The sequence below is a fragment of the Loxodonta africana genome, chromosome 2 (genome assembly GCF_030014295.1).
Source record: "Loxodonta africana isolate mLoxAfr1 chromosome 2, mLoxAfr1.hap2, whole genome shotgun sequence".
Taxonomy (NCBI): Eukaryota; Metazoa; Chordata; class Mammalia; order Proboscidea; family Elephantidae; genus Loxodonta; species Loxodonta africana.
Genome location: NC_087343.1, coordinates 102684469 through 102710404, shown reverse-complemented (window position 1 = coordinate 102710404; position 25936 = coordinate 102684469). Strand labels below are relative to the sequence as shown.

The window sequence follows — 25936 nt, the reverse complement described above, 5'->3', positions numbered from 1 at the left end:
AACTGGCGATCTGCTCCCAAGAGATCACAGCCACTGAAAACCCTATGGAGCACAGTTCCACTGTGGAACATATGGGGTTGCCATGAGTCAGAATCCACTTGATGGCAACTGGTTTGGTGATTTTTTAGACTGTAACACAGTCACTGGAAAGGTGTGTCCATCCCCACCCTAATCCCGTCTGTCTGAGCCTACTCAGCATGAATCCAATCAACCCTAAAAACCAGTGGGGCCAAAGCACAGCCTTAGTGCACCCAGGAAGTCATCTGAAAAACTGAATTCAGCCATCTCCTGTGGCATCCGTCGCATCTTCTGTTACAGAATATAGAAATTACTATCCCATTTTTCTAAACCACACTTCTTTTTTTCCAGGATTAATTTTGGAAAGATGCTTTTATTTACCAATCATATTTATTCTCAACATGGATGTGGTCTTTTCTATTGGAATGTGAAGCTTATTAAATGACTTGCACAAAATTATCTATCACTCTTTCTCGTATGGATAGAGTATACCAAGCACTTTTAGTAAACACCTTCATCAACAGAGATTTCTCTCCTAGAAGCTAATGAAGGGATTCTGTAATCACCAGCAGCTTTATCCCTGACAAGGCCTGTTCTCCCTCTAATGAATAATTTATGAGAGCTGGCTTTACATAAACAAACTGGATTTTTATTTCGGCTAATAAATCAGGGTGTGAAAATATTAGGGGCTAAATCAGAGTCAGTTTCAGTCTTCCTTAAAATGACAAAAGGATCACATAAAGTCTGGGTTCTCCTGTTAGCTTTTTTTTTTTCCCCTTCAAACCATCTTTATGCATATCAAGGTCACTCTTACTGCCCCATTCTCAAGAGTCCCAGGCTCACAGTGCACACAGCACTGACAGCAGCTTGGCAGAGGGCACTCTGGGAAGCCTCCAATTCACTGTTTGCCTTGGCAAGTGACCAAGGTTAAAAGTAAAAAGGATCTTTCTGGGGTGCGATTTGAAAAAGTAAATAACTATGTCAGCTGCCATAGATTTCTACCGTAAAATCAGAAATGGTATGTCCCTCTTAGTAACAGCCCATCTGAAGCTCTATCCAATTAGTTTGGGAACAACTTCTAACCTGCTTGCGTAATTGAAAGCATCTGACAATTCATTTTTAAGGTTATGTTCTTAATGTACTAGAGTTACAAAATTACCCAAAAGAATCATCATTAATGGGCATTAGAACAGCTCACCTTCATTAAAATTAGGTAGCCTTACTCCCCCACATAGATAAGCGGCAGCTCTCAGTTGCTGTGGAGATGGCACTTCTCAGAGTGTTGTGAGGAATAAACGCAGCAGTATGTAGGCCTGATGTAGGCCAGGCAGGACCCTCAACCCACGCTTAGTTCCTTTTGCTCAGATAAAAAGGAAAAGAGCTGAATAAAATAAGCTAAAGGTAATATGATTTTAAGGAGCCCTGGTGGTGCGAACGGTTAAGCACTTGGCTGCTAAATGAAAGGTCGGTGGTTCAAACCCACCAGTGTCTCCCCAGGAGAAAGACCTGGCAATCTGATTACATCCTAGAAAACCCCATGGGGCAGTTCTACTCTATCACATGAGGTCAATATGAGTCAAAAATGACCCGACAGCATCCAACAACAACAACATGATTTTAAGGTAGCTAGTTTCAGCTGAATCAAAAAACTGGGATCTTAAAGAAATAAACAAAATGTATAATGAAATATTACAGATGATCCCAACCCTTGTTGGTCCTTAAAAGTTAATGAAGCATATGGTAAAGAAAAAAAAAAAAAAACCTAAGGAAAATATATATTTCTTTTGATTTCCCCGGAAAATTTTGTTAAAACTCAGGCAGTGTCAATCTACATACTGCAAGAGAGAATAATCTTTCTTTCCCCAACGTATTCAAAGCTTAAACAGAAAATAAAGAGACAAAACAAGAAAGAGTAACAAAAGTTAAACTGTACCTTGTATTTCGAAGACAACATCAGCAAGCATAGGTTTATTAAGGAAAAACTTGAGGGAAGTGTTATAAAACCACAGAGGTTTTCTGGCTTGATAAGTTTTGCAATTCCTTAGGCAGTTAATCTATAAGTTAAAAAAAAAAAAAAAGACAAGGGGAAATGTTGCACAATATGCTTTAATACTATATATGAGGTAACTGGCACAGTGGTGAAGAGCTACAGCTGCTAACCAAAAGGTTGGTAGTTCGAATTCACAAGCTGCTCCTTGGAAACCCGAAGGGACAGTTCCACTCTGTCCTATATGGTCGCTATGAGTTGGAATTGACTTGAAGGCAATGGGTTTGGTTTTTTTGGTATGAGCGGATTAGAAAATCTAGAAAACTGTGCTAAATTTCTAAAGAAATAATGATTACCTACTCTACGACAACTCTGATCATAGCATTCATGGGAACTTACCCTCAAGAGTGGCATCCACTACCTGCCAATAAGCAACATTATACTATTCAGCATTTACGGCAGTAAATGAATTGGCTATGTGGAAAATGAATTCTACAGCTGATACGCTGGATAGACCTGAATCCCCACAGGTCTTTGTTATCTGGGAGACAGGCCACAGTAGTCCAACCTCATACGAGTGCCTAGTAAAATATGTTTTCACATGTAATCTGATAGTTTGGTTGCCAATGAAGAAAAGACATTTACAAACGTTTAATCTGTAATTAGGAAAATTACATATAAATTTTTATTATTTTTTCCCTACCACACCATGTCCTGCTACTGATAATTAGCTCAGTATTTTCTCCTAAAGGAATGAATATAAAAAAAATACCTGAGAGTGATTAATTTGTTCGTCCCCATTTTCTCTACAATATTATAATCCTAAGTATCTTTCCCACCGATAGTACAGATGGCTAGCATCTACAAAAGGATGCCTGGATCTCTCATCAGGAACTTCAGAAAATCTCTTCCCATGAGAACACCTATCTTATACCCGCTTACTCTAGTTGGCAGCCTCCGGTAACAGTGTCTCTGTCTGACCTGGTGGTCTCCTCTGCTGTGCATTCAGAACTTGGTGCTTTGTTTGTACTTTCTGTGGTGTTCAATCTCACTTTCATCCCCTGTTGCTGTCTTTTCAGAAATCCCTTTGTTTCAACCCCAGAAGTTGAGGGCCAGTCCTCTTCCCTCGCCCTTCACCCAAATCCCTTGCTGAATCTCTCTGACCTTTAGCTCCAGTCAGAACCCTGAGTGTCTGTTTGGCTAGCTACAGAACTCAGAACACTTTGTCTCTAAGAAATAATGTGTCATACAACTTTAACAATAAGAAGAAATGATGTCCACTCTCCATTCTGGATAATCCACTGTGGACACAGAGCCAAGTTGTATGACTTTAAAAAAAAAACTTTGGTGAGGGGGAAAAATGGTACCATCCCTCCTCACAAGGAAGAAGAAAACACAACCCAGGATAGTATGCATGAGCAAGACAGAGAAGCAAAACAGGCTCATGTAAGTCCTGGTCCTATAAAGTACATCCTCAGATCCTATGCATAGTAAACAACCATGATACATATTGATGGCATAGGGGGATAGGATTCAGGTGACTGCCACACCTGAGAAAAAAGAGAAGAAGGGCCAAAAAGCATCACAGAATTTGACAACTAGCAGGGGCTTTACAAATTATCCAGTGTATCCCTTATTGTATAGAAAGCCCTGTGAAGTTTGTTGACTTGCTCAAAGCAACAGAGACCACCCACTGCCAATTCACAACTTAAATGTACATTTCCTAATTCCCAATTCAGTGTTACATCCTTCAGTGACTGAGAGAGGCCCTAGCCCCAAGAAAGCACAGCAGGGAGTGGAAGAACTCCACTCTCCTCCCGGGCAAAGGTGGGAATTTAGTTCAATATTATGGAATCATATAGCTCCCAGAGTCCCCCTTTCTCAACTAGAATTCATTTTATTTTCAATACTTAAAGGAATGTGTTCAGAATCAGATCCAAGGAAAGGTCTAGCCAGGTTCAGAACAAGAAACAACACTTCTGACATTACTATTCAGCTATCCATTGCTGTCAAGTCTATTCTGATTCATAAAGACCCCATAGGACAGAGCAGAACTGCCCCGTAGGGTTTCTAAGGCTATAAATCCTTAACCGAAGCAGACTGCCACATCCTTCTCCCATGAAGCAGCCGGTGGGTTCGAGCTGCCAACCTTTCGGTTAGCAGCTGATTGCTTAACCACTACACCACCAGTGCTCCTTACCATTCATATAAAGATAATTGATTTGTATATCATGAATATTACGTAGATATTATATATGAACAGACATATATAAAGACTATGAATCTGTATAAACGGACTCCTTTTTCACCTATGCCTTAAATTAAAAAAAAAAAAAGAGACAATAAAAGTTTGGAAAGAACACAGATGAACATTTTCACTGATTCATAAACAAGTTAATCTAGAGAACTCTGAAACACAGAATATAGGTGTATCTGCACATTTCTACAAAAGGATTATTTAGTTGAATTAAAGTGTAAGAGAACTACCACTCTGTCATATACCTGTAAAACTGGACAACTTCTGTATACCTGCTTGAATGTGTCACTCACTGAAGCAAGAGAAGAAAGGTCTTGACCCTTCGTTCCAAGGTACTTTGTTTAAATAAAAATTTTTTTTCCTCAATTACAGAATGTTCAGGAATCTTCACTAAAGCCTAGCATGTTTCACATTTTTAAAATATCAACTTGAAAATGTTAACAACTTCGACTGTAGAATTGACAAACCAAAACACTCGTTGCTGTTGAGTCAATTCCAACTCATAGCAACCCAACAGGACAGGGCAGAACTGCCCCATAAAGTTTCCAAGGAGAGGCTGGTGGATTTGAACTGCCGACCTTTTGGTAAGTAGCCGAGCTCTTAAACCATTGTGTCACCAGGGCTTCAGGACTGACAAAAAAATCACCTGTGAAAACTTAAAGGAATAATCATTTTGTTTACATACACAGTAAACTTATATTCTGCTAGGCAGCGCACACAACTTATCTTATAGATAACTATAGTCAATTTGTTTATCACAGACTCTGAAATAAGAATACACTGGCTAAACTGTGTAACGTACTTGTCTTAAAATTTAACAAACCTACTTTGAAAGCCTTTACAAAACTCTATTCAGTCTAAGTTACTGGCGTTTTAATGTGCAGAAATTTATAACTAGATATATATATTTTAAAAGCTTTCAACCTAATTTATAACTTTGAAGCTTGATGAGAGAAAAAGCCATAACTGTCCACTTAAACAGATCATTTCCCAGAGCTCTTGAAAAAAGTACACATAGAAACTCTTGCTCCTGAAAACTATTTGGAAACTATTTGGAGGAGTGAGAAAGCATCCTCTCCAATAAACTTTAACTATACAAATTAAACAACCCTTCATTCTTGGCATAGATCTTGTATTCCTAGAGCTTCAGGAGAATGTTTCAGAGAACAGGACCTACATATCAACATTTTAAAGATATAACTCATACATATGCTAATTTTTACATGAATTAAAATCTAAGATAGTGGGAAATAACATATGTTTATGCTTAATACATTTAAATGGCAAAATATACTTTAGGAAAATATTTACACTTCTATCTTATTTGACTCTTCTCATAACTCAGTTATTATATTCATCATAGCACTTCAGTTATAATTCACTAAAAGCCAAAGTAGACTAATTTATAATTAACTAATTTACCTTTCCTGGTGTTTTTAAAATGCATTTAACCTTCTCAATTACATCTGAGACATCCCCAGAATCTTTCAACTTCTTCCTGATATCTTCTTCCAATTCTTCCCATTGAAAAGCACCTGTACACGAATTAAAACATGCTGAATTTTTCTAACCGTTAAGCAGTAAGAAAAATAAAGCTTTTATTAGATACCAACGTTCCCTTTTTTCCAGTATTATCTTTTACTTTTTCTCTAATATCCTCATAAGCTAAAAAATTTCAGTAGCACTCATTTTGAAAACATCAGTTTGCCTTCCCCTAAATTATTTCTCAAAACATGAAGTCTTGCTCCATGAACAGCGTCTACCTGTCTGTAATAGGTACAGAGTAGAGTGATAACTGCAATGGCCAGAAAAGGAGCCAACATCACAAGTGGCCCAACGTACAAATTATTTACTTGCCCTGGATAAGGCTGCAGATGTGGTCTTTACCACGGCTGAATTAAATCACACTAATTTTTTTTTTAATCACAGAAGGGAGCCCTGGTGACACAGTGGTTAAAGAGCTCAGCTGCTAACCAAAAGATTGGCAGTTCGAATTCACCAGCTATTCTTTGGAAACCCTGTGGGGCAGTCTACTCTGTCCTATAGGGTCACTATGAATCTCAACGGCAGTGGGTTCGTGTTTTTTTTTTTTAATTGTGGAAGGCAAAGCCTACTATTAAGTAGAGGACTATGCAATAGGAATAGAACACATTCAGAAGGTCTAATGCAGTCAAGGGCAGACTGGTATGCTCAATAGCCAACTCTACAGAACCAGTCTGAAAAAGGAGCTAGATAATTTCCTAATGAGCTACGTGATTGTTGTCACTGGAACAAAATCCCTCCACCTGGTCTTTCCTGTCTTTGTATTCACCCCAGCTCACTTCAAAGCTATCTCTTCCTAGGTTCACGTCACTTCTCTCATTCTCTTAGCTCCTTTTTCTCTGTGTCTTATGAAACTCCTGTTCTATGGTTAGCAAAAGTTCACCTTTTCTCCAAGTACTGTTTATACTTGGCCAACAGTGGCCTCCTATCCAGCCTCCCAGCTTCTAGTCTTTTCCCCCAATTGAATCCATCCAACGTACTCAATGCTGTTAAGTTTTCAAAAAATATAATTCTGATCATGATACTCCTAGATACAGTGAAACCTGTGAGAGCCAGAACTTGATGGAACTGTCTTGTTTTTCCAGGTCTCGCAACTTTTTTGCCTTTGACAGAGTGCAGTCTTATTACTTTTCTATCACTCGTTTTTAGCAGAAAATATTTGGGTTTTCTTTCTCTGAGAGGTTTCTGTCTTACAAATGTTCTGGCTTTCACATGTTTTACTGTATTACCCCATCTATTCCATGTTTTATAGAAAGCACTAATTGTAAAAATAAAATTAAAAAAGGTATAGTGTAGTGAAGCAGAGGGTCAGTGAAAAAGAGGAAGACCTCAATGAAATGGATTGTCACCGTGGCTTCAACAATGGGTTCAAATAAAACAACAACTGTAAGGATTGCACAGGACTGGGCAGTGTTTCATCCTGTTGTACACAGATAGGGTCACTATGAGTTAGAACTGACCCATCACCACCTAACAACAACACAGTATGGGAAGGCATAGCTGGAGTCCCAAGTTCTAGCTCTATTTCTACCATTAATTAGTGGCATGACTTTAAGCCAGGGCTTCGAACCGGTTGGGTCCAGCTCAACCCCCTGCTGAGAATTTGCATTTCTACCCCAGACATACTGAATCAGAATCTACATTTTAACAAGTATCCAGGTGTTTCTTAAGTATAAATATGAATCACCTGGGGAACTTGTTAAACTGTAAATTCTGCTACAACAATAACCTGGGGATCTTGTTAAAATGTAGATTCTGATTCAGGATGTCTGGGGTAGAAATCCAAATTCTCAGCAGGAGGTTGAACTGGAACAAAATGGCTTGAAGCCCTGCTTTAAGCCCATCACACCTGTCTGCTTGATTCAAGATCCTTTTCTATCTGTTCCCAATCTATTTCTTCTAATGCTTCCCTTCATGTATCCAGCACTTTACTAGATGCCTTCATGGATACTGGGGAGTAGGGAGTATATGTAATAAACTCTTTTTTTTAAACCAAGGAGGTCAGGCAGTTACAGCCAACCTGTATCAACTGGACTCCAAAGACAATCTGAAGGGTCAGCCTTATAACCCAGCAGTTCTCAGGCCTCATTACTGCTGATCCCTGCAGCACTTAGCAGTCTCACATATCCTTTAACTTCTCCTCACCCGGCCTTTGTGATGACTGTGCCCTTCTAGTCAGTGTGTACTGGCGGGGGGGGGGGGGGGGAGGGAAAGAAGTCTTTTTTCCTATTTCTGTGCTGTAAATACTACCACTACAGCCAATTTCAAAGTGCCCACATGATATAACAGAATGAGGATTTGGGAAGAGATGAACAAAACTGGCTCTCAAAACCAGTGCTGGCTGGTTCCAGGACACCACTTCTTCCTACCTAACACAGCTCTTTTTCTGACTTCGCTGTTAGCTCTTTCTCTTTTCACCTCATTCTTCCAAGGGTATGCAGTCTGGAAGAGCGCCATGCTTTTTTTCCTCTTCCTACACAGATAATTTTTTTAACATTGGGGTCACATACTTTTTAGAATCCGATAAATTCTTCAGATCTCCTCTCCAGAAAATTGCACACACACACATACACATTAAAGTCTGCATAAAATGTCAGGAATGTAAGAACTCCTTAGAGTCCTGTGGACTCTAAGAAACTTCTTTATACTAGTGATTCTCAACCCTAGCTGTGCATTATAGTTACATAAAGATCTTTTATAAAATACCATTGGAGGAATTCTCACTCCGGACTAATTAAATTAGAATTTCTGGGGCTGGGGCCCAGGCATCAATACTGTTCAAAAGTTTCCCTGACGGTTCTAATGTGCACTGAGTGCTGGTGACCACTGCTCTTTCTTTAGAAATCTTATCCATTATGAAAACCCAGGGTTAGTGGTATCCAGCAATCGGTAAACCAAAACCAAACCAGTCTGCCGTTGAGTCATGTATGTCAGAGTAGAACTGTGCTCCATAGGATTTTCAGTGGATGATTTTTCAGAAGCAGATCACCAGGCCTTTCCACCAAGATGCCGCTGGGTGGACTCGAGCCTCCAACCTTTTGGTTAGCAGCCGAGAATGTTAATCATTTGTATTACACAGGGACCCTTCAGCATACAGTAGATGTGAGGTACTTCTGATTGTCTACTTTTATGCATGCTAAAAGGAGCACAGATGTTTCTTAAAAGTAAAATTATACTATCTAAAGAACACCTATACAATATCTCCATTCAGAAGATTATCTGAAAGAAGGCAAAAAATAAATACATGGTATTAAAAAAAAAAAAAAACCTAACCCACTGCCGTTGGATCAATTCCAACTCATAGCAACTCTATACGACAGAGTAGAACTGCCCCATAGGGTTTCCAAGGAGCAGCTGGTGGATTTGAACTGCCGACCTTTTGGTTAGCAGCAGAGTTCTTAACCACTGTGCCACCAGGGTTCCATAAATATATGGTGTTAGTGACAGGTACAACCAGAATGCTCCCTGAAAGCAAGGATGTCAAGACTACGTCTCACATACTTTGGACATTTTATCAGGAGGGACCAGTCCCTGGAGAAGGACATCATGCTTGGTAAAGTAGAGGGTCAGTGAAAAAGAGGAAGACCCTCAATGAAACAGACTGACCCCAGTGGCTATAACAACGGGCTTAAGCATAACGATTGTGAGGATGGCGCAGGACCGGGTGGAGTTTCCATCTGTTGTACACAGGGTCGTTACGAGTCAGAAACGACTCGACGGCAAACTAACAAGAAGTAACAGGTGAATCCCCAGGAGGTCCCTGGGTGGCATGAACAGTTGGCACTCAACTACTAACCTAAAGGTTGGCAGTTCAAACCCACCCAGTGAAACTGTGGAAGAAAGGCCTAGCAATCTGCTTCCATAAAGATTACAGCTAAGAAAACCCTATGGAGCAGTTCTACTGTGTAACACATGGGGTCGACATGAGTCAGCATCAACTGAACCAGAAATGGGGAAAAAAATCTCCAGGAGACACTGATCTATTAGAAAAAAAGTCAGAAAAACCTAATAAACGAAAATGAAAGTATGACTAGTTCTCAAGGACACTCTAAAAGATTGGGCTGTTTTCATAATCATAGAAGTGTTAAGTCATCTTTGACACTTTTAGATCCTAATAAAGCCATGGTCTTTGCATTGAGATTTTCTTTAACTTCTCAGAGGCCTTATTTAATTTACTGAGGCTCCTACAGCATGGTGTAGCCACGTGTACCACGCTGTGCTTTTAGGCGATGCAGAAAAGAGCATGCCACAGAGTAATTCCAAGTACCAGAAAATACTCCACAAACTGAAGACGAAATCTCCTGTCCACATATTCATCTGCTCTGGCAGCATTTCAGTAACTGATGTGAAATTCTAACGTTCATCCATAGGGTCACTACGAGTCAGAACTTGACGCAGGGGGGTTGGTTTGGTTTTTTATCTGTGGCAGGAAGAACTCAAAGCTAAACTCCTGAGGCTGTTACAACTATTTAAATTCCTAACCATTTGGGACCATGTGACTCCATAATTCGTAAGCCTAAAGGCTGCATCGAATACTTTAAGAATGTTACAATCGTGCACCATTTATGGATTACCCTGTGCTGGCCTCACTTTCCAGATTACTCCTCCTCCTTTAGGGTTAGTCTGTAAGTACTTAAACATTATGCAGTGTTAGCTGTTAGCCAAGAGAAAATTAACACACCAAACAGACCTACCTTTACTGTGTCTATTTACTTGGAAATCTGAATAGGAAAATAAACTGAAGCCTTGTATGTAGGTGGAAAGAGTTAACCAGACTAGCAATAGAGGACCAAATGTCCACTGTGGTACGATATACATGTAAAAATTTCAAATTCTTAAAGTTAGAAAATTATGTTCTTTTAAAAATGATTAAGACATTCACTGGAAAAAAGGCAGGAGATGGGTTTAATATGATGCTTCAGCCCATGTGTTCTCAGAGTATATATTCCTGAGCATGCCACATCCTGGAGTTTTACGTCTGTATTAGTGGCCTGAGTACAATCAAACGACTCCTGTCGTCAACAGCTTCCTAACATAGCCCATGGGCAGGCCAGTCCCTCTGTGAGGAAACCACTGCACAACTGTGTCTTAGAAGTTGTGTTCTGTTCAAAATTGTTTAAATGTTCAACGAAAAAGACAGGTCTGGCCCCTTTATTTGATGTGTCTGATAAAAATGCAGGTTGAAAATTTTTGTTAAAAACTATGTTTTAAAAAAAACCACACCTCAGTCACAGAAAAACAAAGAGTAGAGTGTAAAGCAAAACACCAATAAATGCTTAGACATTTTCTTCTGATAGTGGGAATCTGGGCGATTCTTTTTTTTCCTCTTTTCAATGTTTCATATTTTCCCAAAAATGTGCAAATTAAGTTTTAATACCTTTTTAAACATAACATACATAAATTTTGCTTGAGTCAGGGGTTAAAATCTGTAAATAATTAAAAAACAATTAACAGGTACCCTGAAGAACCAGTTATTTTCCTTCTCCTCAACCAGCATCAGTGTCTCCCTGCAGTTCCAGGTCAATCACCTGAGCCCTTGATCATACCTGACACCACTTCCCACCTTGGCCATGACATAAAGAGAGATCAGAGCAGACACATAATAGCTCAGTACCAGATTAAGAGGCCTGTGCTCTGAACTGGTTCGGGACCTGTAGCTCAGCAAGCTCTCCATGCCACCATGCTCTTCTGCCTCCTATCCCTATCGCCAGGCTCCTCAGCTTCTACTAAGCATTTACTTTCCCCAACTGCAGGCAGAGGATACAACAGAGTACTGAGAGCCCAAGCTCCAAAAAGCTCAGCATCTGGTCAGCCTTGCAGCTGACCCCAATTTAACTCTGTGCGCTGAGAATGATAACTAGGTTCCTCTCCTAGGCCTCTGGGCTGGATTCCAACACCAGGTGTCCCAGCTGCCTCTTGTTAGCCAGAGCAAAAGTGTCCCCTGGAAGGCTGCTGGAAATGCAGAATCTCAGGTCCTGCCCCAGGCCTACTGAATCAGAATGTTCATACGAACAAGATCGCCAGGAGATCTGGAGGCACTTTAAAGCTTGAGAAGCATGATGAGGGATATGCCCCAATTCCAACCACCCGTGTCAGAACACTGGCCTTCATGAGGCTGATCGCCCAGACCATGGCGAGCCCCCAACCAAACTCCTGTCCTGCCTGCTCTATGCCAACCCCCCATCATTCCCACAGATGAACTCTCTACAGACCAATACGATGATGTTTAAAATTCTAAGAATGGTAGGAATGGCTCCCACTGGCCTCATCTCCTGCCAGCCATCACTTCCCACTTTATACTTCAGCCATGGGAAGGGGAACTACCTGTGGTTCCCTGGAAACAGCAGTTACCCAAGGCTTACATTTTATTAACTTTTCCCAATATATTAGCATCTTTCAAATATTATTAAAGTGAATACATAAGAAACATGGAGAGGGGACGGGGAACTAGAGGTCTGGGGTATGAGGACTTTTCTTCTTTTCCTTTTTTCCCTCTGCACGTAATTTCCTTTCTATTTGCATGTATTTATATTGCATTTTAAATAAAATCACTCCCTAGGAGAAAGCTAAAAGCAGGCTCAGTCACTGGGAATGCAGCTAGCTATTTCATTGCTACTAAACAGCCTGTACCTAACCTCAAAGTGGTCACGTGTCTTTGAAAGTATTCAGTGGATATTATGGGAAACTTGCTGAATAATTCACATAATTTCAACAGTAAAAGCACTGAAAAGAAAAGCTATACACTTCCTTTATGACTCCTTAAACATATTATTAAAATATTTCTTATTTTGACATTTAAACATTTTGGTTTTTCAAAATTAAGTCTTAAATTCTGAACTGTGAGATTCAAAGTTTAAACATAGAAATCTATAGCACTGAATGAGGTCCTTAACTAGTCTGCCCTATTTGTAGATGATTCATAACTACTCGAGCTTACTCATTAATTCAATTGAAACTTACAGAGAACTTGCCACACTGAAGCCACTGTGCTGTGTGTTCAACGCATGAGTGGTTATTTATGTCTTTTCCCAACCAATATTCACTGAACAAAGGATTTAAGAACTACCACCACATTCTGTTCCAAAATATATTTTTTAATCCATATAAGTCTGCACATTGCAACTATATTTGTCAAAACAATAATTTTTATTTTAACTTGTAAAATTATATAACCACAAACCAAATGAAAAATAAGATCTTTAACATCAATCATTTCAACTGAAGGCTATACCAAAACTTTCCTACCTACACGAAATTTGTTTTATTTGCAAATCCCTATAAATTTCTCATTTGTTCCTAATTTTTCAACTCTAAAGCCTAAAAACAGATTATACACATCTCCTCAGATACATTCCAGAGCAGGAATGGCCTTGGCCTAATAGTCCACCAGTACACGATTCCAAGTGGAAAAAGAAAAAGGAGAAGTCCTTGGAAAATTCATATTTAGAGGCTTACTTTAAAAGTCATTTTACATCCATTCTTTTCCATTCTTTATGGAGCACCTGGATGTGCTAAAATGACTCAGATTAAACTCCTATTCTTTAGAACAGAGTTGCTACTGAGTTTTTAAAAGGACAAAAATAAAAATAACTGATAAGCTGAATTCTTCAAAAGATAAGGGCACCAAACTAAAACCAAACCTATTGCTGTTTAGTCAATTCTGGCTCACGGTGACCCTGTAAAACAGAGCAGAACTGCCCCATAGAGTTTCCAAGGAGAACCGCATGGATTGGAACAGCTGATCTTTTGGATAGCAGCTGTAGCACTTAACCACTACGTCACTAAGGTTTCCAGATAAGGGCACAGTAAGGGTGAAAAAGTAGCCATCAGGAGAGTCATGGTCAACGTTAATCAGATCTCAGCCTGGCTCAATTTGGATAGATTTCTAGTCCCTAAACTGAGTGCAATGACCCTGCTAATTTCTTGCCTAGATTCACTCCACAATCTCAATCAATCAGAAGAGTGAATGGCTAGGTTTTAAGATGCAGAAACTTGTTAAGTACGCTTGGAAATGTTTTATTTCCTTTAAGTTAAACTGGACGATAGATCCTTGTGTTTCCATATTTTGGGTATTTAGAAAAAGAAATAAACTACTAACATTCCTGCTCAGTAGGAAAAGAGATTACTGTTTTTACAAGTAGACTGAACAGTAAGGCAAACTTGCTAGAAAGAGAAAGTTTGGATCAATTTCTATACATAAAGCAAGTAACATTTCATGTATAATTTTCCTCTTGATGGTGGGAAGAAGACAGATTGTAAAACTAATACTCTCAAGGATTACAGGCATACTTCATTTCAAAAGCATAAGACAGTGTTACGTAACCAGAACCATTAGACAAAATACCTGAATAAATGAAGCGCAGGATGTCTGATAAACAAGAGCAGAAGAGGACGTCCTTAACGACGACTCGTAATGGTGGGTTGCCAGGTGACTCCTGGCCGGCACCTGGAAATACAGGGTCTCTGTTTATAGCAAAGAGATCCTGGGCAGTCCGGATGATACTGGAATCCTGAATGTCAGTGGGACTCTTCACATTGAAAAGCAGCATGAAAACGTGGCTTACAGCACAGAGAACGATCTTGTGGGCCTCTACAACTTCCCTTAAATCTGGGTTGTAGAATACCACGTCCACACACTGGCAGCAGAACAACAAGTTATGTAAATCAGAATTATAATGTGATGCTTCGGCCTTTAAGACAGGCATTTTTTCTGTTTCAAAAAAGAAAATAAAAATAATAAACTGCTCTTTAGGTCTATAGTTCCAATAATTTCAGGTTTTCTTTAAGTACAACAAAATACACAGTATATTTTAATATTATTAGGTTCAACCATAGGAAACTGTCAATTTTTGACCTACAAAAACAGCAACTTTATATAAATTAACCTAATTACAAACACATATAAACTAATTATTCAGGTATTGTAGGATTTCACAACACAGGCACACACTTAAATACTGCGTTTACATTTTATAGTGCAAACGGAAAAGCTACAAATGACATAAAAAGAAATAAAGTAACAATTTTCATAATTTACGGGTCTCTAAAACAAAGGAGCCATGGTAGTACAGTGATTAAGCCCTTGGCTGCTAACTGAAAGGTCGGTGTTTGAACCCACCGGCCGCTCAATGGGAGAAAGATAATGGCAGTCTGCTTCCGTACAGATTTACGGCCTTGGAAACCCTATGAGGCAGTTCTACTCTGTCTGACAGGGTCGCCATGAGTTGGGAATGACTCGACAGCAACGGGTTTGGGTTTTTGTTTTTTTTTAAAAAAAAATATTCCTCCAAACACTGAAGTTTAGCAGTCATCATTCTTTACTTTCACTTGATTAAAAAACCCAAACCAATTACCGAATGGGTTCCAAAGAGCACAACCTCACATCTGCAGTCGATCTCCTCCTGGGCCTGAAGAGGGGGTAGAGTAGAGGGCTAAACTGTTAAAATTCTTCAACTTCTCAAAGGCTCAGGGCTCAGAGTTTTGGACTCTATTATTTGAAAGTATCGTTGCCATTTTATCTTGATCCTAGTATTAGTATTTTTTTCTTCCTAGCAAAACAATATGGCTCCCTTTTACCTAAGATTATGGATAGCATCATACCCAGTTCTTTTTACAGAATGGTATAGAAAACAGCCTTGTGAAAGCTGTGACTGCATTTGCTGAAGAGGCACTTACGAAAGTCCTATCTACTTTATTACTTGGTATCCCTAGACCAAGACCCACGTGAAAAATTTCTTGTAGAGCTAAATGACATTTTTACTGCTTTGCTTTCTCTCAAAAACTGGTATGTTTTCTCTTCTTGGTTAATAAGAAAAAAAGAACTAGCTATCTACATTACTTATTTACTCATTCTCTACCCATTTTCTAATCCAGAAAGTATTTAAGGTCCCACCGTTTGCTACATAACATACCAAGTCTCCCCTTTAACTCTGCACACCAGGAAGGTGAAAGCCAAGGGTGTATCATTTATGGTCAACTTATGTGCATCTGTTTTTAAACCTGGAGTTGACCTCCCATCCTAATTTATATTTTCATGATTTTTTAATTTGTATCTGTTCATTTAACAAAAATTTATTGAGTCCCTACTTTTAAAAATACCAGTAGAAAACTGATCCAGATTATTATTTGTCACAAAACTGTGAAAAAAATTCTGAGATATAACTGGTTATTTGTAATAACCACTGATGTAATTTCATTTATTTTTCACTTTGTCTTCCCTTAACCTTTTACTATGAAAATTCCCAAACATTCAAAAAGGTTGGATGATACAATGAACACACATATATCCTCCACTTAGATTCTGCAATTATGAACGTTTTGTTACTTTTGCCTTATCTCTAGCTAGACAGACGCACATACACATTGCTGAACCATTGAAAAGCACGTAAGCTGCACTCATCAGGATACTTTAGCTCTAATTACTTTCACATTCGTCTCCTAAGAATAAGGACATCCTCCTATTCAACCACAATGCATTATCAGACATAAAAAAATTAACAATAATTTCATAGTATCACCTGATTTCCAGTCCCTACTAACATATTACCCAATGTCCCAAGAATGACTTTTACAGATGTTTTTAATTGAAGCAGAATTTCATCAAAGTACATGCATTACATCTGGTTGTTATTATGTGTCAAACTTCAATCTAGAACAGACACCCCTCTCCACCAACATTATTTTTAAGAATCTATAGGCTCAAGTTTTTAAAGACAGTATTACTCAAAGTGTGGTCTAAGACGTGGGTTGTGAACCACCTGCTTCAGAATCAGCTGAGCAGCTTACTGAAAAAGCAGATGTATGCTGCCACCCCAAACTACTGAATCAGAATGTCAGGTGGCTCCTGAGCACACTTAAATTTGAGAACCGTTGTTCTAAGACTTAATGATCTCTAATAAACAGCAGCTGAAAAAGAATTTTTTAAATAATAAATAGCAACTGAATGTCTGGATATTGGCTTATAAATGTACCTGGTTGTTCAAGCTGAGGTGGTCTAATTCCATGAAATGAGCTGCTCATTTTCCTTTTCTTCATTTTTTCACTTGTCTTCTGATTTAAGGCTTGAATCATAAAATACTCCAACTAAAACGTGAAACAGATTTTAATTAAAGCACCAACACAATTGTATCTGACATGATTATTTGTACACCAAACCACAGGTGGCAAACATTTTTACTATCAGTATTACCTACATGCACGCATTAACAAATGCTTTTAAAGTTTTATTTAAACATGTTAATGTTTTATTAAGTGTTTTAGCATGTGTTTTATTAAACATGTTAACGTTTAAGTGGAACACTTAAATCCATTTAAAAATTTTTCAAAAACACCAAGTGGAAAGGACTGTACCTTGTTTAAACATAAAAAAAACTATTCATTCAAGGAGAAATTGTTGATTCTCTTGAATAATCAAGAAAGCCAAGCACTACCACTGTGTGGCTGTCAAGAATCTTTTCAGTGGGCAACCACAGCAGTTAATACTAGAAGCAGATTCAAGGCAGGAACTGCGTTGGCTCTTTGTAAACAGATGTTCATATCAACTAGAGAACTTCACATGTGCTCCAACTTCTTTTTCTTGAACAAAATACTCTCAAGTCTGTCCTTTATTTTACAAATTAAAAATATCATCCACACGTACTTACACTGCTCCTGGCCTACGCTGTGAGGCCTGGGGCAAAAGTACAATGGAAGTCCGCATTATGTATATCTAAATATTTAAAAGCTGTAAATCAGGAAAACAAACTGTTACATAAAATATATTCTTTCCTCCTGCTTTGACAAATATATTGCTGTGAAAGCCCTGAAGGCTAGGTTCAGATTTAAATCCTCAGACTTCCTGGAGTTTCATCAGCATAGAGAGAGCTGGCCCCTAATTCTGGGCCCCAAGACCACCCTTTCTGTTCTCATCCCCTGCTCTATCCTACACCTCAAGCGATTTGTGCACACAGGTAGACATCTAGGCTCACATATCTAAGCTCCATCCACTCTGCTCCCTTCACTCCCCATGAACAATCACCCCTTGGCCACCTCTCAGGTCTAAGTATGCACACACCAGTGGTGCAATTCACCTTCAGCAGGACGGACCAAGCAAAGGGCCTGCACAGGTCCTGGAAACAGGCTCAAGGCCAGGTGGTCAGCAAATTCTCGGGCCTGGGGTTCTGGAGTATGGTCATAACACTGTCCAACAGAACTTTCTGTGTTGACGGAAATATTCTGTAATCTCTGCACTGTCCGACATAGTAGTTACTAGCCACATATGGTCACTGAGCACCTGAAACACAGCTAGTACACCTGAGACACTAAATTTTACCTTTTATTTTATTTTAATCAATTTAAACATAAATAACCATATGTGGCTAGTGGCTACCACAATGGATAGTACAGGTCTAAAAGGGGGGTACCAGCTTTAAGTGGGATATCCTCTTGGCCCAATGGACTCATGCCCTGTGGGGCGGAGTGCAACTGGAAGAGAGCCAGATGGGACTCTCTAAAGCTCAGGGAGAGGGCAGGTATCTCTCTCAGCCAGGTGTGAGGGTAATGCTACATATGTCTTCATCCCTGACTCTTTAATGTAAGATTTCCCCTCTAACATTATCATATCCATCCATGATTCTTGCAAATGCCACTATTTCTTACGCACAAGATCTTAGTCATACTTTGGCATTCAAGTGTCTATAAAGAGATCATTTGGATCTTACTTTCATATCCTCATCAAGTCTTGAGTTAAGGAAAAAAGAAACAGCCATGTCTTTCTTCCAACCTTAAACAAATCTTCCATCTTCATCATACTAAAACCCTAACTGCAACACTAGGCTTTAGGAACAAAGAAAAACAATGGGGAGAAAGAAGAAAAAGTGATACAGTAAAACCTGAGAAACCCAAAACCCACGTAAGGTGGAATACCATCCAAAAAGGAAAACTAAAATATTTTTCACTAAACCAAGCAATACAAACGTGGTAAGACTGCACCCTGTCAACAGCAGAAACCTTGTGAGACACAGAAAAACACGGTAGTCCCATCAAGTTCTGGCTCTCACAGGTTTCACTGAATTTGGAAGGTGTGAAGAGTAAACCCGAGTACTTCAGGTTCAGAAACCTGGAACAGGGAACAAGGAGACCTAAGGACCCAAAAGGAACCAGCCTCCACCTCTTTGCTCTGAACAAATGACACCAAAATTTCTTTTTCTCTCAACTCCATAGGGACTTCTGGGAAATGTAGGAGTCTTAGACCAAATTAAGACTTTTTAAAAAGTCACTATAATATAATCTTTGTGACAGGATAATTAGATTTTTGTCCCTTCTCTCCCTCAATGCTTATCAGTATAAATAAAGCAAAATTCTCTCAATGCCATGGATAATACCAATATTGTGAGTGTATTTTCCTGAATCCATGTTATTAATGCTTCTTTACGTTACTGGGTGAATAACAGTCATTTATATTATATAGAAGGAGCCCTGGTGGAACAGTTGTTAAGTGCTCAGCTGCTAACTAAAAAGTTGAAGGTTCAATCCCACCCAGAAAGATGTGGCAGTCTGCTTCTGTAAAGACTACAGCCTTGGAAATCCTGTGGGGCAGTTCTACTCTGTCTCATAGGTTTGGTTTTGATTTATATCGTACAGGAATCAGTACCATTTATATTTGGTATTTATTTTACCCAGCTGAATGACTTCACAATAAATGAAATTTCTATAGTCATCTATAGAAACATCAACATTTCAACATATTCAGTCACACATTTATATAACAAATGTTCTGGCAAATTAGAAAGAGAACTCAACATAGGGCTTGGGGAACAGACAAGTGAAGAATTCCAAAGTTCTGCTGCTTAAGGGAGGGTTTTCTTTGTATTAAACCTCTTATTTATGTTTATCAGGTGTCTGTTGAGAGGAGTTACTATTTTGGAGAGTTATAAAGATAGCTCTGAAGTCAGTAAACACTTAAATGATGCAACTCATTATATTCCCCAAGGACCCTGGAGTCCTAATATTTTAGGGTGTGTGCTATAGGCTAAAACGAGCTTCAAAATGCCTGGCCGCTGCAGTTGCTGTCATTGTCAAGTCAACTCCAACTCATAGCCTGCAAATGCCCCTGCAACGGAGTGAGCAAATTCTGGTTCCCCACATACCTGACAATAAACAGTTTCTCTGGGTATTTTTTTTAACTATCACAAGATCAGAAGATATGAAATGTTGCCAAAGCACACGTACAGGAAGAAAAAGTATTCTTTTCAAAACTGTTAGCCGGAAAAGGGGAACTTTCAGGGTCCACTGCCTGTGGCTGCCAGGCTTTCTCAGCTGAATAAAGGTGATTATTAAAACTGACATCACAGGTTTGTATAAATAAACATGCTTGTGGTATGTAAAACAAGGATCAATAAAGTATCACCAAATGGGAAAATGCTAAATAGCATATTAAAATATGGAAAATGTTTCATTTGAAGAGAAAAATAAAATTTTAATTTTACTGTAACAAAACCCTTCCTAGCCAAAAAAACTCTTTGTTGTAGAGTCAATTTCAACTCATAGCAACCCTACAGGACAGAGCAGAACTGCCCCATAGGGTTTCCAAGGCTGTAACCTTTATGGAAGCAGACTGCCACATATTCCTACCAAGAAGCAGCTAATGGATTCGAACCACCAACCTTTTGGTTTGCAGCCAAACACTTAACTACGGTGCCTCCAGGGCTACTTAAACCTTTTCAACTTACTCTTATTTCTCAATTAGGGCTAATCATGTTTCTAAAACTAAAGGTCTTATTGATGCTACGGAAAACTGCTCTTTAGACAACCTAAGAAATTGCTTTAATTTATGTTACAGGGATTTCCACTTACCACTCCTCCAAAATATTTTCCTATATAGAAGTCATCAAGGCTGTGCAGTTCAAGATAGGTAGCCCCTAGTTCTTTAGCGAGTTGGATCCCTTCAGTTGTACTAACACAGCTCCCTCTGTCTGAGGTACACAGTGGGCATGTACAAGGTAATTCTTCTGAGAAAATAAATTTGAATAACAAAGAGATTTTAAGTAAAACAGAAAAAAATATACACAGACAATATGAACACTAAATAACAAATTAAGAGCTCATCTCAGAATTACCATTCAAGGACCTTCAGTGAAACCACTGACTGCTAGACTCTAGATAAAAGTGTCAATGATGATAGAAAGGTCTAACTAAATAAGCTTTAACTGCAAGAAGTATAAACAGTATTTTAGAAATAGAAGGATTTAAAAATAGGTGGTAGACATTACCAAGGCTAGTAAAGTGATTAAAGCCACCACCAGGAATGACACCTACTTCCTTTTATACAACCTTGACTTCCCAAGTATCAATATTTCTACGCTAACAGAAAAGAATGCAAATTTAACAACAAATTTAAAACATGGAGAATGGTGGATTGGTTTTTTGTTTTGTTTTGTTTTTGGTAATTTGCTTTAAATATATTCACCAAGTCTGAATGGAATCTTCAATTTTCCCTGAATATTTAAGGCTGCAAAATGCCACTGCCTTCATAAATTTCATATAAGGTACATTCTTATTAATCCAGACATTTCAATCATTAGACTCTAAAGCATTCAACTGCAGAGACCAAATTCAATCACTCTTTTTATCTTTTTCCTCAACATTAAAAAATACTCAAAAAAAAAAAAAACAGGAGGAATAAAAAGTATTCACTCAAAATGTGAACTGCCCCAGTATTCATGGTTGTATCATGTATATATCCATGGCTGGGACGGTACTAGATTAACCTATCTGTAAGAACACTCTTTCATACAGCTAAAAATGTATGTCCAGCTCCACAGGCATCAGTTAGCTTTGTTTTATTTCATTACCACTACACTGGATGTGCATTGTTCAAAAAGTAGTCAAGTTCAAAGAGGACAATTCATGTCCCTAAAAGAGGAGGATGCATACTGTTATAGGCTGCTTCCCTGGGGAGCAGACTCTGAGATGGAGATTTGTGTATGGGAGGATCACTGAGGAAGGGATGGGGTGATCCTAGGAACAACTCTTCTTAGGGTGACAGAAGTGGGGCTGGGCACAGGAAAAGCTGAGCTACAATGCATCAGCAAGAGAGACCTCAGCTGATCCTTCAGGGCACCCTTAAGCTTGGACGGCCCTTTCGAGTAATTTTCCATTTGAGGAAAGAAGGCTAGGTCTTTTTACTCCTAAATTAACCAGTAATGGGATGAGGCGGAGGGGCGGTGCGGGGGGGGGGGGGCGGGTGACTCAGGCAAGGCAGCTTCCTTCCACAAAGAGCAAGTCCTGAAAAGGAACTCGGTCAACTGTGAGTGGTCAGCAGCCAACAAGCTGAGTAACTAAAGGTGGAAGCACACTGGCCCTGAAGGGGCATCTGGACAGCTTCCCATAAGATCCACCACACAATTTCTGCCAATGAACTGTATATAGATGGAACACGTATATGTATATACTGGGAGCACACTAAGGATATTTAGTACGTTTGCATACTACGTATGTAAAAATGTGTGTGTATGTGCATACGCACACTACCTGCATAATTTCAGCTTCATAGAAAGCATTTTAGAGCTGAGAAACCACCATGCATTCCAATTGTCATTTTACAGAGGAGAAACTGAAGTTCAAGAGATTAAGTGATTTGTCCAAGTCTCACTGTGAGTTCGACATAGCAAAACAAGAATAGATGTGTGACATCAAGAGAGAAGATAAAAATTTAGTTTGGGTAAACGATTATTGATGACAAAGTTATGGTGATTTAAAAACTATACTTAAGTTCCCTAAGTTATGCCATAAAGTCTGAGTTTCTGCTTTACCTTTCCTAAGGTCATTTTAGGTTTGGAGCAAATAAAGTTTTCAGAAAGAATTTAGCCTATCTTGAAAAATAACACGTTGGTATTTCACATTCTTTACAAAGCCTTCACAAACAGGGCCTTTGATTTCTGAGAGACTGAGGCCTTCTTCTGTTTACAAAGCTCTCCTTATGCTGATGGAATGGGGTGGGTGGGTAGGCAGATCATCCTATCAAACTCTTATTTCTGGACAAAAATATATGAAAGTCAGTAGTGTTTCAATGGAAAAGTGAACAAAATGTGAAATAATTTTAAACAAATAATCGTGATTTGAAGGGAAAACAAAACTAATTTCAGCCAGGTTTAAGCCAGCCAAGTAGGGTTTTCCTTTGTGTGTAGCGGTAAGCACCTTTCTGATACACTACCCTAGAAAGCTCTTCCTTTTGTACTAATTTCTATCAGACAGTTCTTTTTGTTCACATTCACCAAAAAAGAAAAAATGACTAGTCATTATAACAATATTATCCTATAATTAATCGCCACTGAACAAACTTTTATCTGGATTCTAAAATATTCTTTCTTAAAACTTTATTCATAGGTTTCTGTTCCTGATTATTTGTTCTGCGATTCTCTTCTGAACCATTCCTATATTCTTCCATATCAATCACCTATATAATCTAAGATTCTAAGAAGAAGTCTGACTTGTACAGCAAGAGAACCAACAAAACACTTATGGATTAAATTAAGCTAGTCTGAGCATCTTGTCAGGAACGATCAGAAGGCACACAATAACTTTAATTAAAGTGTGGTACCTTCTTCAGGAGCTAACTCCTGTGGCTCTATCTCAGGGTCATATCTACTTTGTGAATTAGTGCCCAGTTATCTTTTAAAATATAATAAAGGGTTTCTTAAAAAAAAAAAAAAAAAAAGCAAACAACATGTAACTCCAGCATTCAAATGAATCTCTTCTCCAAGTGGTTGCTTTGAGAACCTGGAGTGTGATTTTTACAATGTTACCATTGTTTAAAATAGTTTAGAAATTCTTTTCAAGTATTCTCTTCCTAGCAATGCACTAGGCTCTATCAGAGCTTCAAAAAGAACAAGACATGATTCCCGTCTTCAGGAGCTTAAGGCTATGAATACAGCCCCGGTATGTTCTGGGGCGGAGGGGGGGGAATCCCCCCTTTAAAGACAGATTCAATATTTTGTAACAGCGAAAAATTTATTCATAGCCAAGTCTGATGAAGAAGGAACACACAGTCACACTTGTCAAAAACAATGCGTAACAAAGGAAAGAGATGAGATTGATTGTCTTTGTTGAACTAATTATAAAATGGATTCTAAGAGAGGAATTACAAAGAGCACTGAGCACAGTTACATGTGTTGCGTGGGTGGGGGGCCCTCAATAAACATCCTTGAGTTGAAGAGCTAGATTTAGCTTTGTGATTACTTTGTAATCACAGTGTGCATGGCAAATTAATTTCTTATTGTTACTGAAATTGAGTTTTTCACAGATTTAAATCATTTATAAAACATTCATTCACTGACTGAACAAATGTTTATTGAGCACCCACTATACATGGGGCACTAGGGCTATTAAGATACAAAGAGAAGCTCAGAGTCATCTAAGCAAGACAGATAAGACTGTAAACAATTACAATAATATTATAATAAAGGTGTACGAAGTCACTATGGGAACAGGGGAGAGGAAATTAAGTCTGCCTGAAATGTGAGAGATTTCAGAGAAAAGGTAACGATTTAAAGGATGAGTATGAATTTGGTGGGTAGACACAGTGGGGCTGTGTAGAGGGCACTCCAATCAGAGGGTACAGCAAATGCAGAAGCCTGGAGAGAGAAAGAAGGATAATATTCACGTCCAAGTTCAAGATGGCAGGCTATGTCCACACTGGGATCTCCCTTCCCTGCCAAATTCAAGAAATGAGGGAAGGAGAGAGGAGGAGGAGGGAGGGAGGGAGAGAAAGAAAGAGAAGAGAGAGCACGAACATAAAAACAACACTCACAAACTGGAAGGGAAATTCTCACCAAAAGTATTAAAAAAAAAAAAGTATGCAGCCCAAAAAATCGAGGAAGAAAAAGAAGTATCAGGCTGTTGAACAGTAAAAACTTCATGCTATTTTGGAAAATGTTTGGGAGTTTGACAGCTTTTTCAGATTTGTAATTTGTGTGCTTTTCTTACCTTAAATATTCACTTTTGTACATATATGTATTTGTAGTTTTGTGAGTTCTTTCCTTACAAAGGACCTCCCAAATTGTGTAATTTGAGCCCCTAGAAAATCTGAAACTGCCCCCTTAGGAAACCAAATAAGGCCGCTACAGATAACTAAATGACTAGGATCTGAAGTCCAGTGGAGATGAAGAGAAAGTGGTGAGTTTGAGATTTACTTAACATGCACAATCAAAGAGCCTCACAGGCAACTGATGTGGAGAATGAGAGAGAAAGTGAGGTCTTAATGATTCTGGCTTGGGTGGATGGTAGTTTTCACAGCATTCACCAAGACAGGGAATCCAGAAAAAAAGATGTCTGCAGAGATACAGATCAAAAGTTAAACTGGAGCCAGAGAAACAGACTGGACCATCTTCAGTGAAAATACAGGGAAAGCCAGGGCAACAGATTAGAGAGCTCCTGGTCTGGGTAAAGAGCAGAAGAGATGAAGCCAATGCAAGGAACCCTGGGAAACTACTATACAACATGTGGTGTGGGGAAGGGGAGACCCAGAATTAGAAGAACCACGACAAGAAAAACACAGTAGCTTTACTAAGTGGAAGGAGAGTTGTGTTTGAATAATCTCTCAAAGACAGAATAGACATTAAAGTCTATTAAATTTGGCAGTAAGGACATACTTGGCAACATGGGTGAGAACTCAGTGTAATTGTGAAAGTGGAAGTCAGACCACAGAGGACTGAAGAATAAATGGGAAGTCAACAGCAGACTCAGGAAGTGTGAGCGCCTCTTTCAAGAATCATGGCCAGAACAAAATAAAGTTAGGGAAACAGTGGGGATGTGGGGTCAAGGGAGGGTTAAGCCTCCTTTAATGGTACCTACTAATGCTTATTTTTCACTAATGCTGAACATACGCTATCCTATGACCCAGTCCTAAGATAACAACACAAACACCCGTCAAAAGGAGAATGGCAATAAGGAGGCCAACTGTGGCACATCCACACAATAGAATATTACACAGCAATAAGAACAAACTACAGATTATAGACAGCATGGATGAATCTCTAAAGCATTATGCTAAGTGAAATCAGCCAGACACAAAAAAAAAAACAAAAACCAAACCCACTGCCATCAAGTCAATTCCGACTCATAGCAACCCTATAGGTCACAGTAGAACTGCACCA

General features: G+C 38.9%; 1 protein-coding gene across 2 annotated transcripts in view; it reads right to left on the bottom strand.

The window, feature by feature from the left end:
- Positions 1-25936, bottom strand: part of RHOBTB3 (Rho related BTB domain containing 3) — a 66803-nt gene that overhangs the window by 34658 nt on the left and 6209 nt on the right. For both annotated transcript variants that reach the window (XM_064274231.1, XM_064274224.1), the window contains exons 4-8: positions 20637-20791; positions 16775-16886; positions 14149-14514; positions 5685-5797; positions 1952-2072 (exon numbers count right to left, since the gene is read on the bottom strand). In XM_064274231.1, the coding sequence (XP_064130301.1) occupies positions 1952-2072; positions 5685-5797; positions 14149-14514; positions 16775-16886; positions 20637-20791 (867 nt within the window). The remainder of the gene's footprint in view (positions 1-1951; positions 2073-5684; positions 5798-14148; positions 14515-16774; positions 16887-20636; positions 20792-25936) is intronic.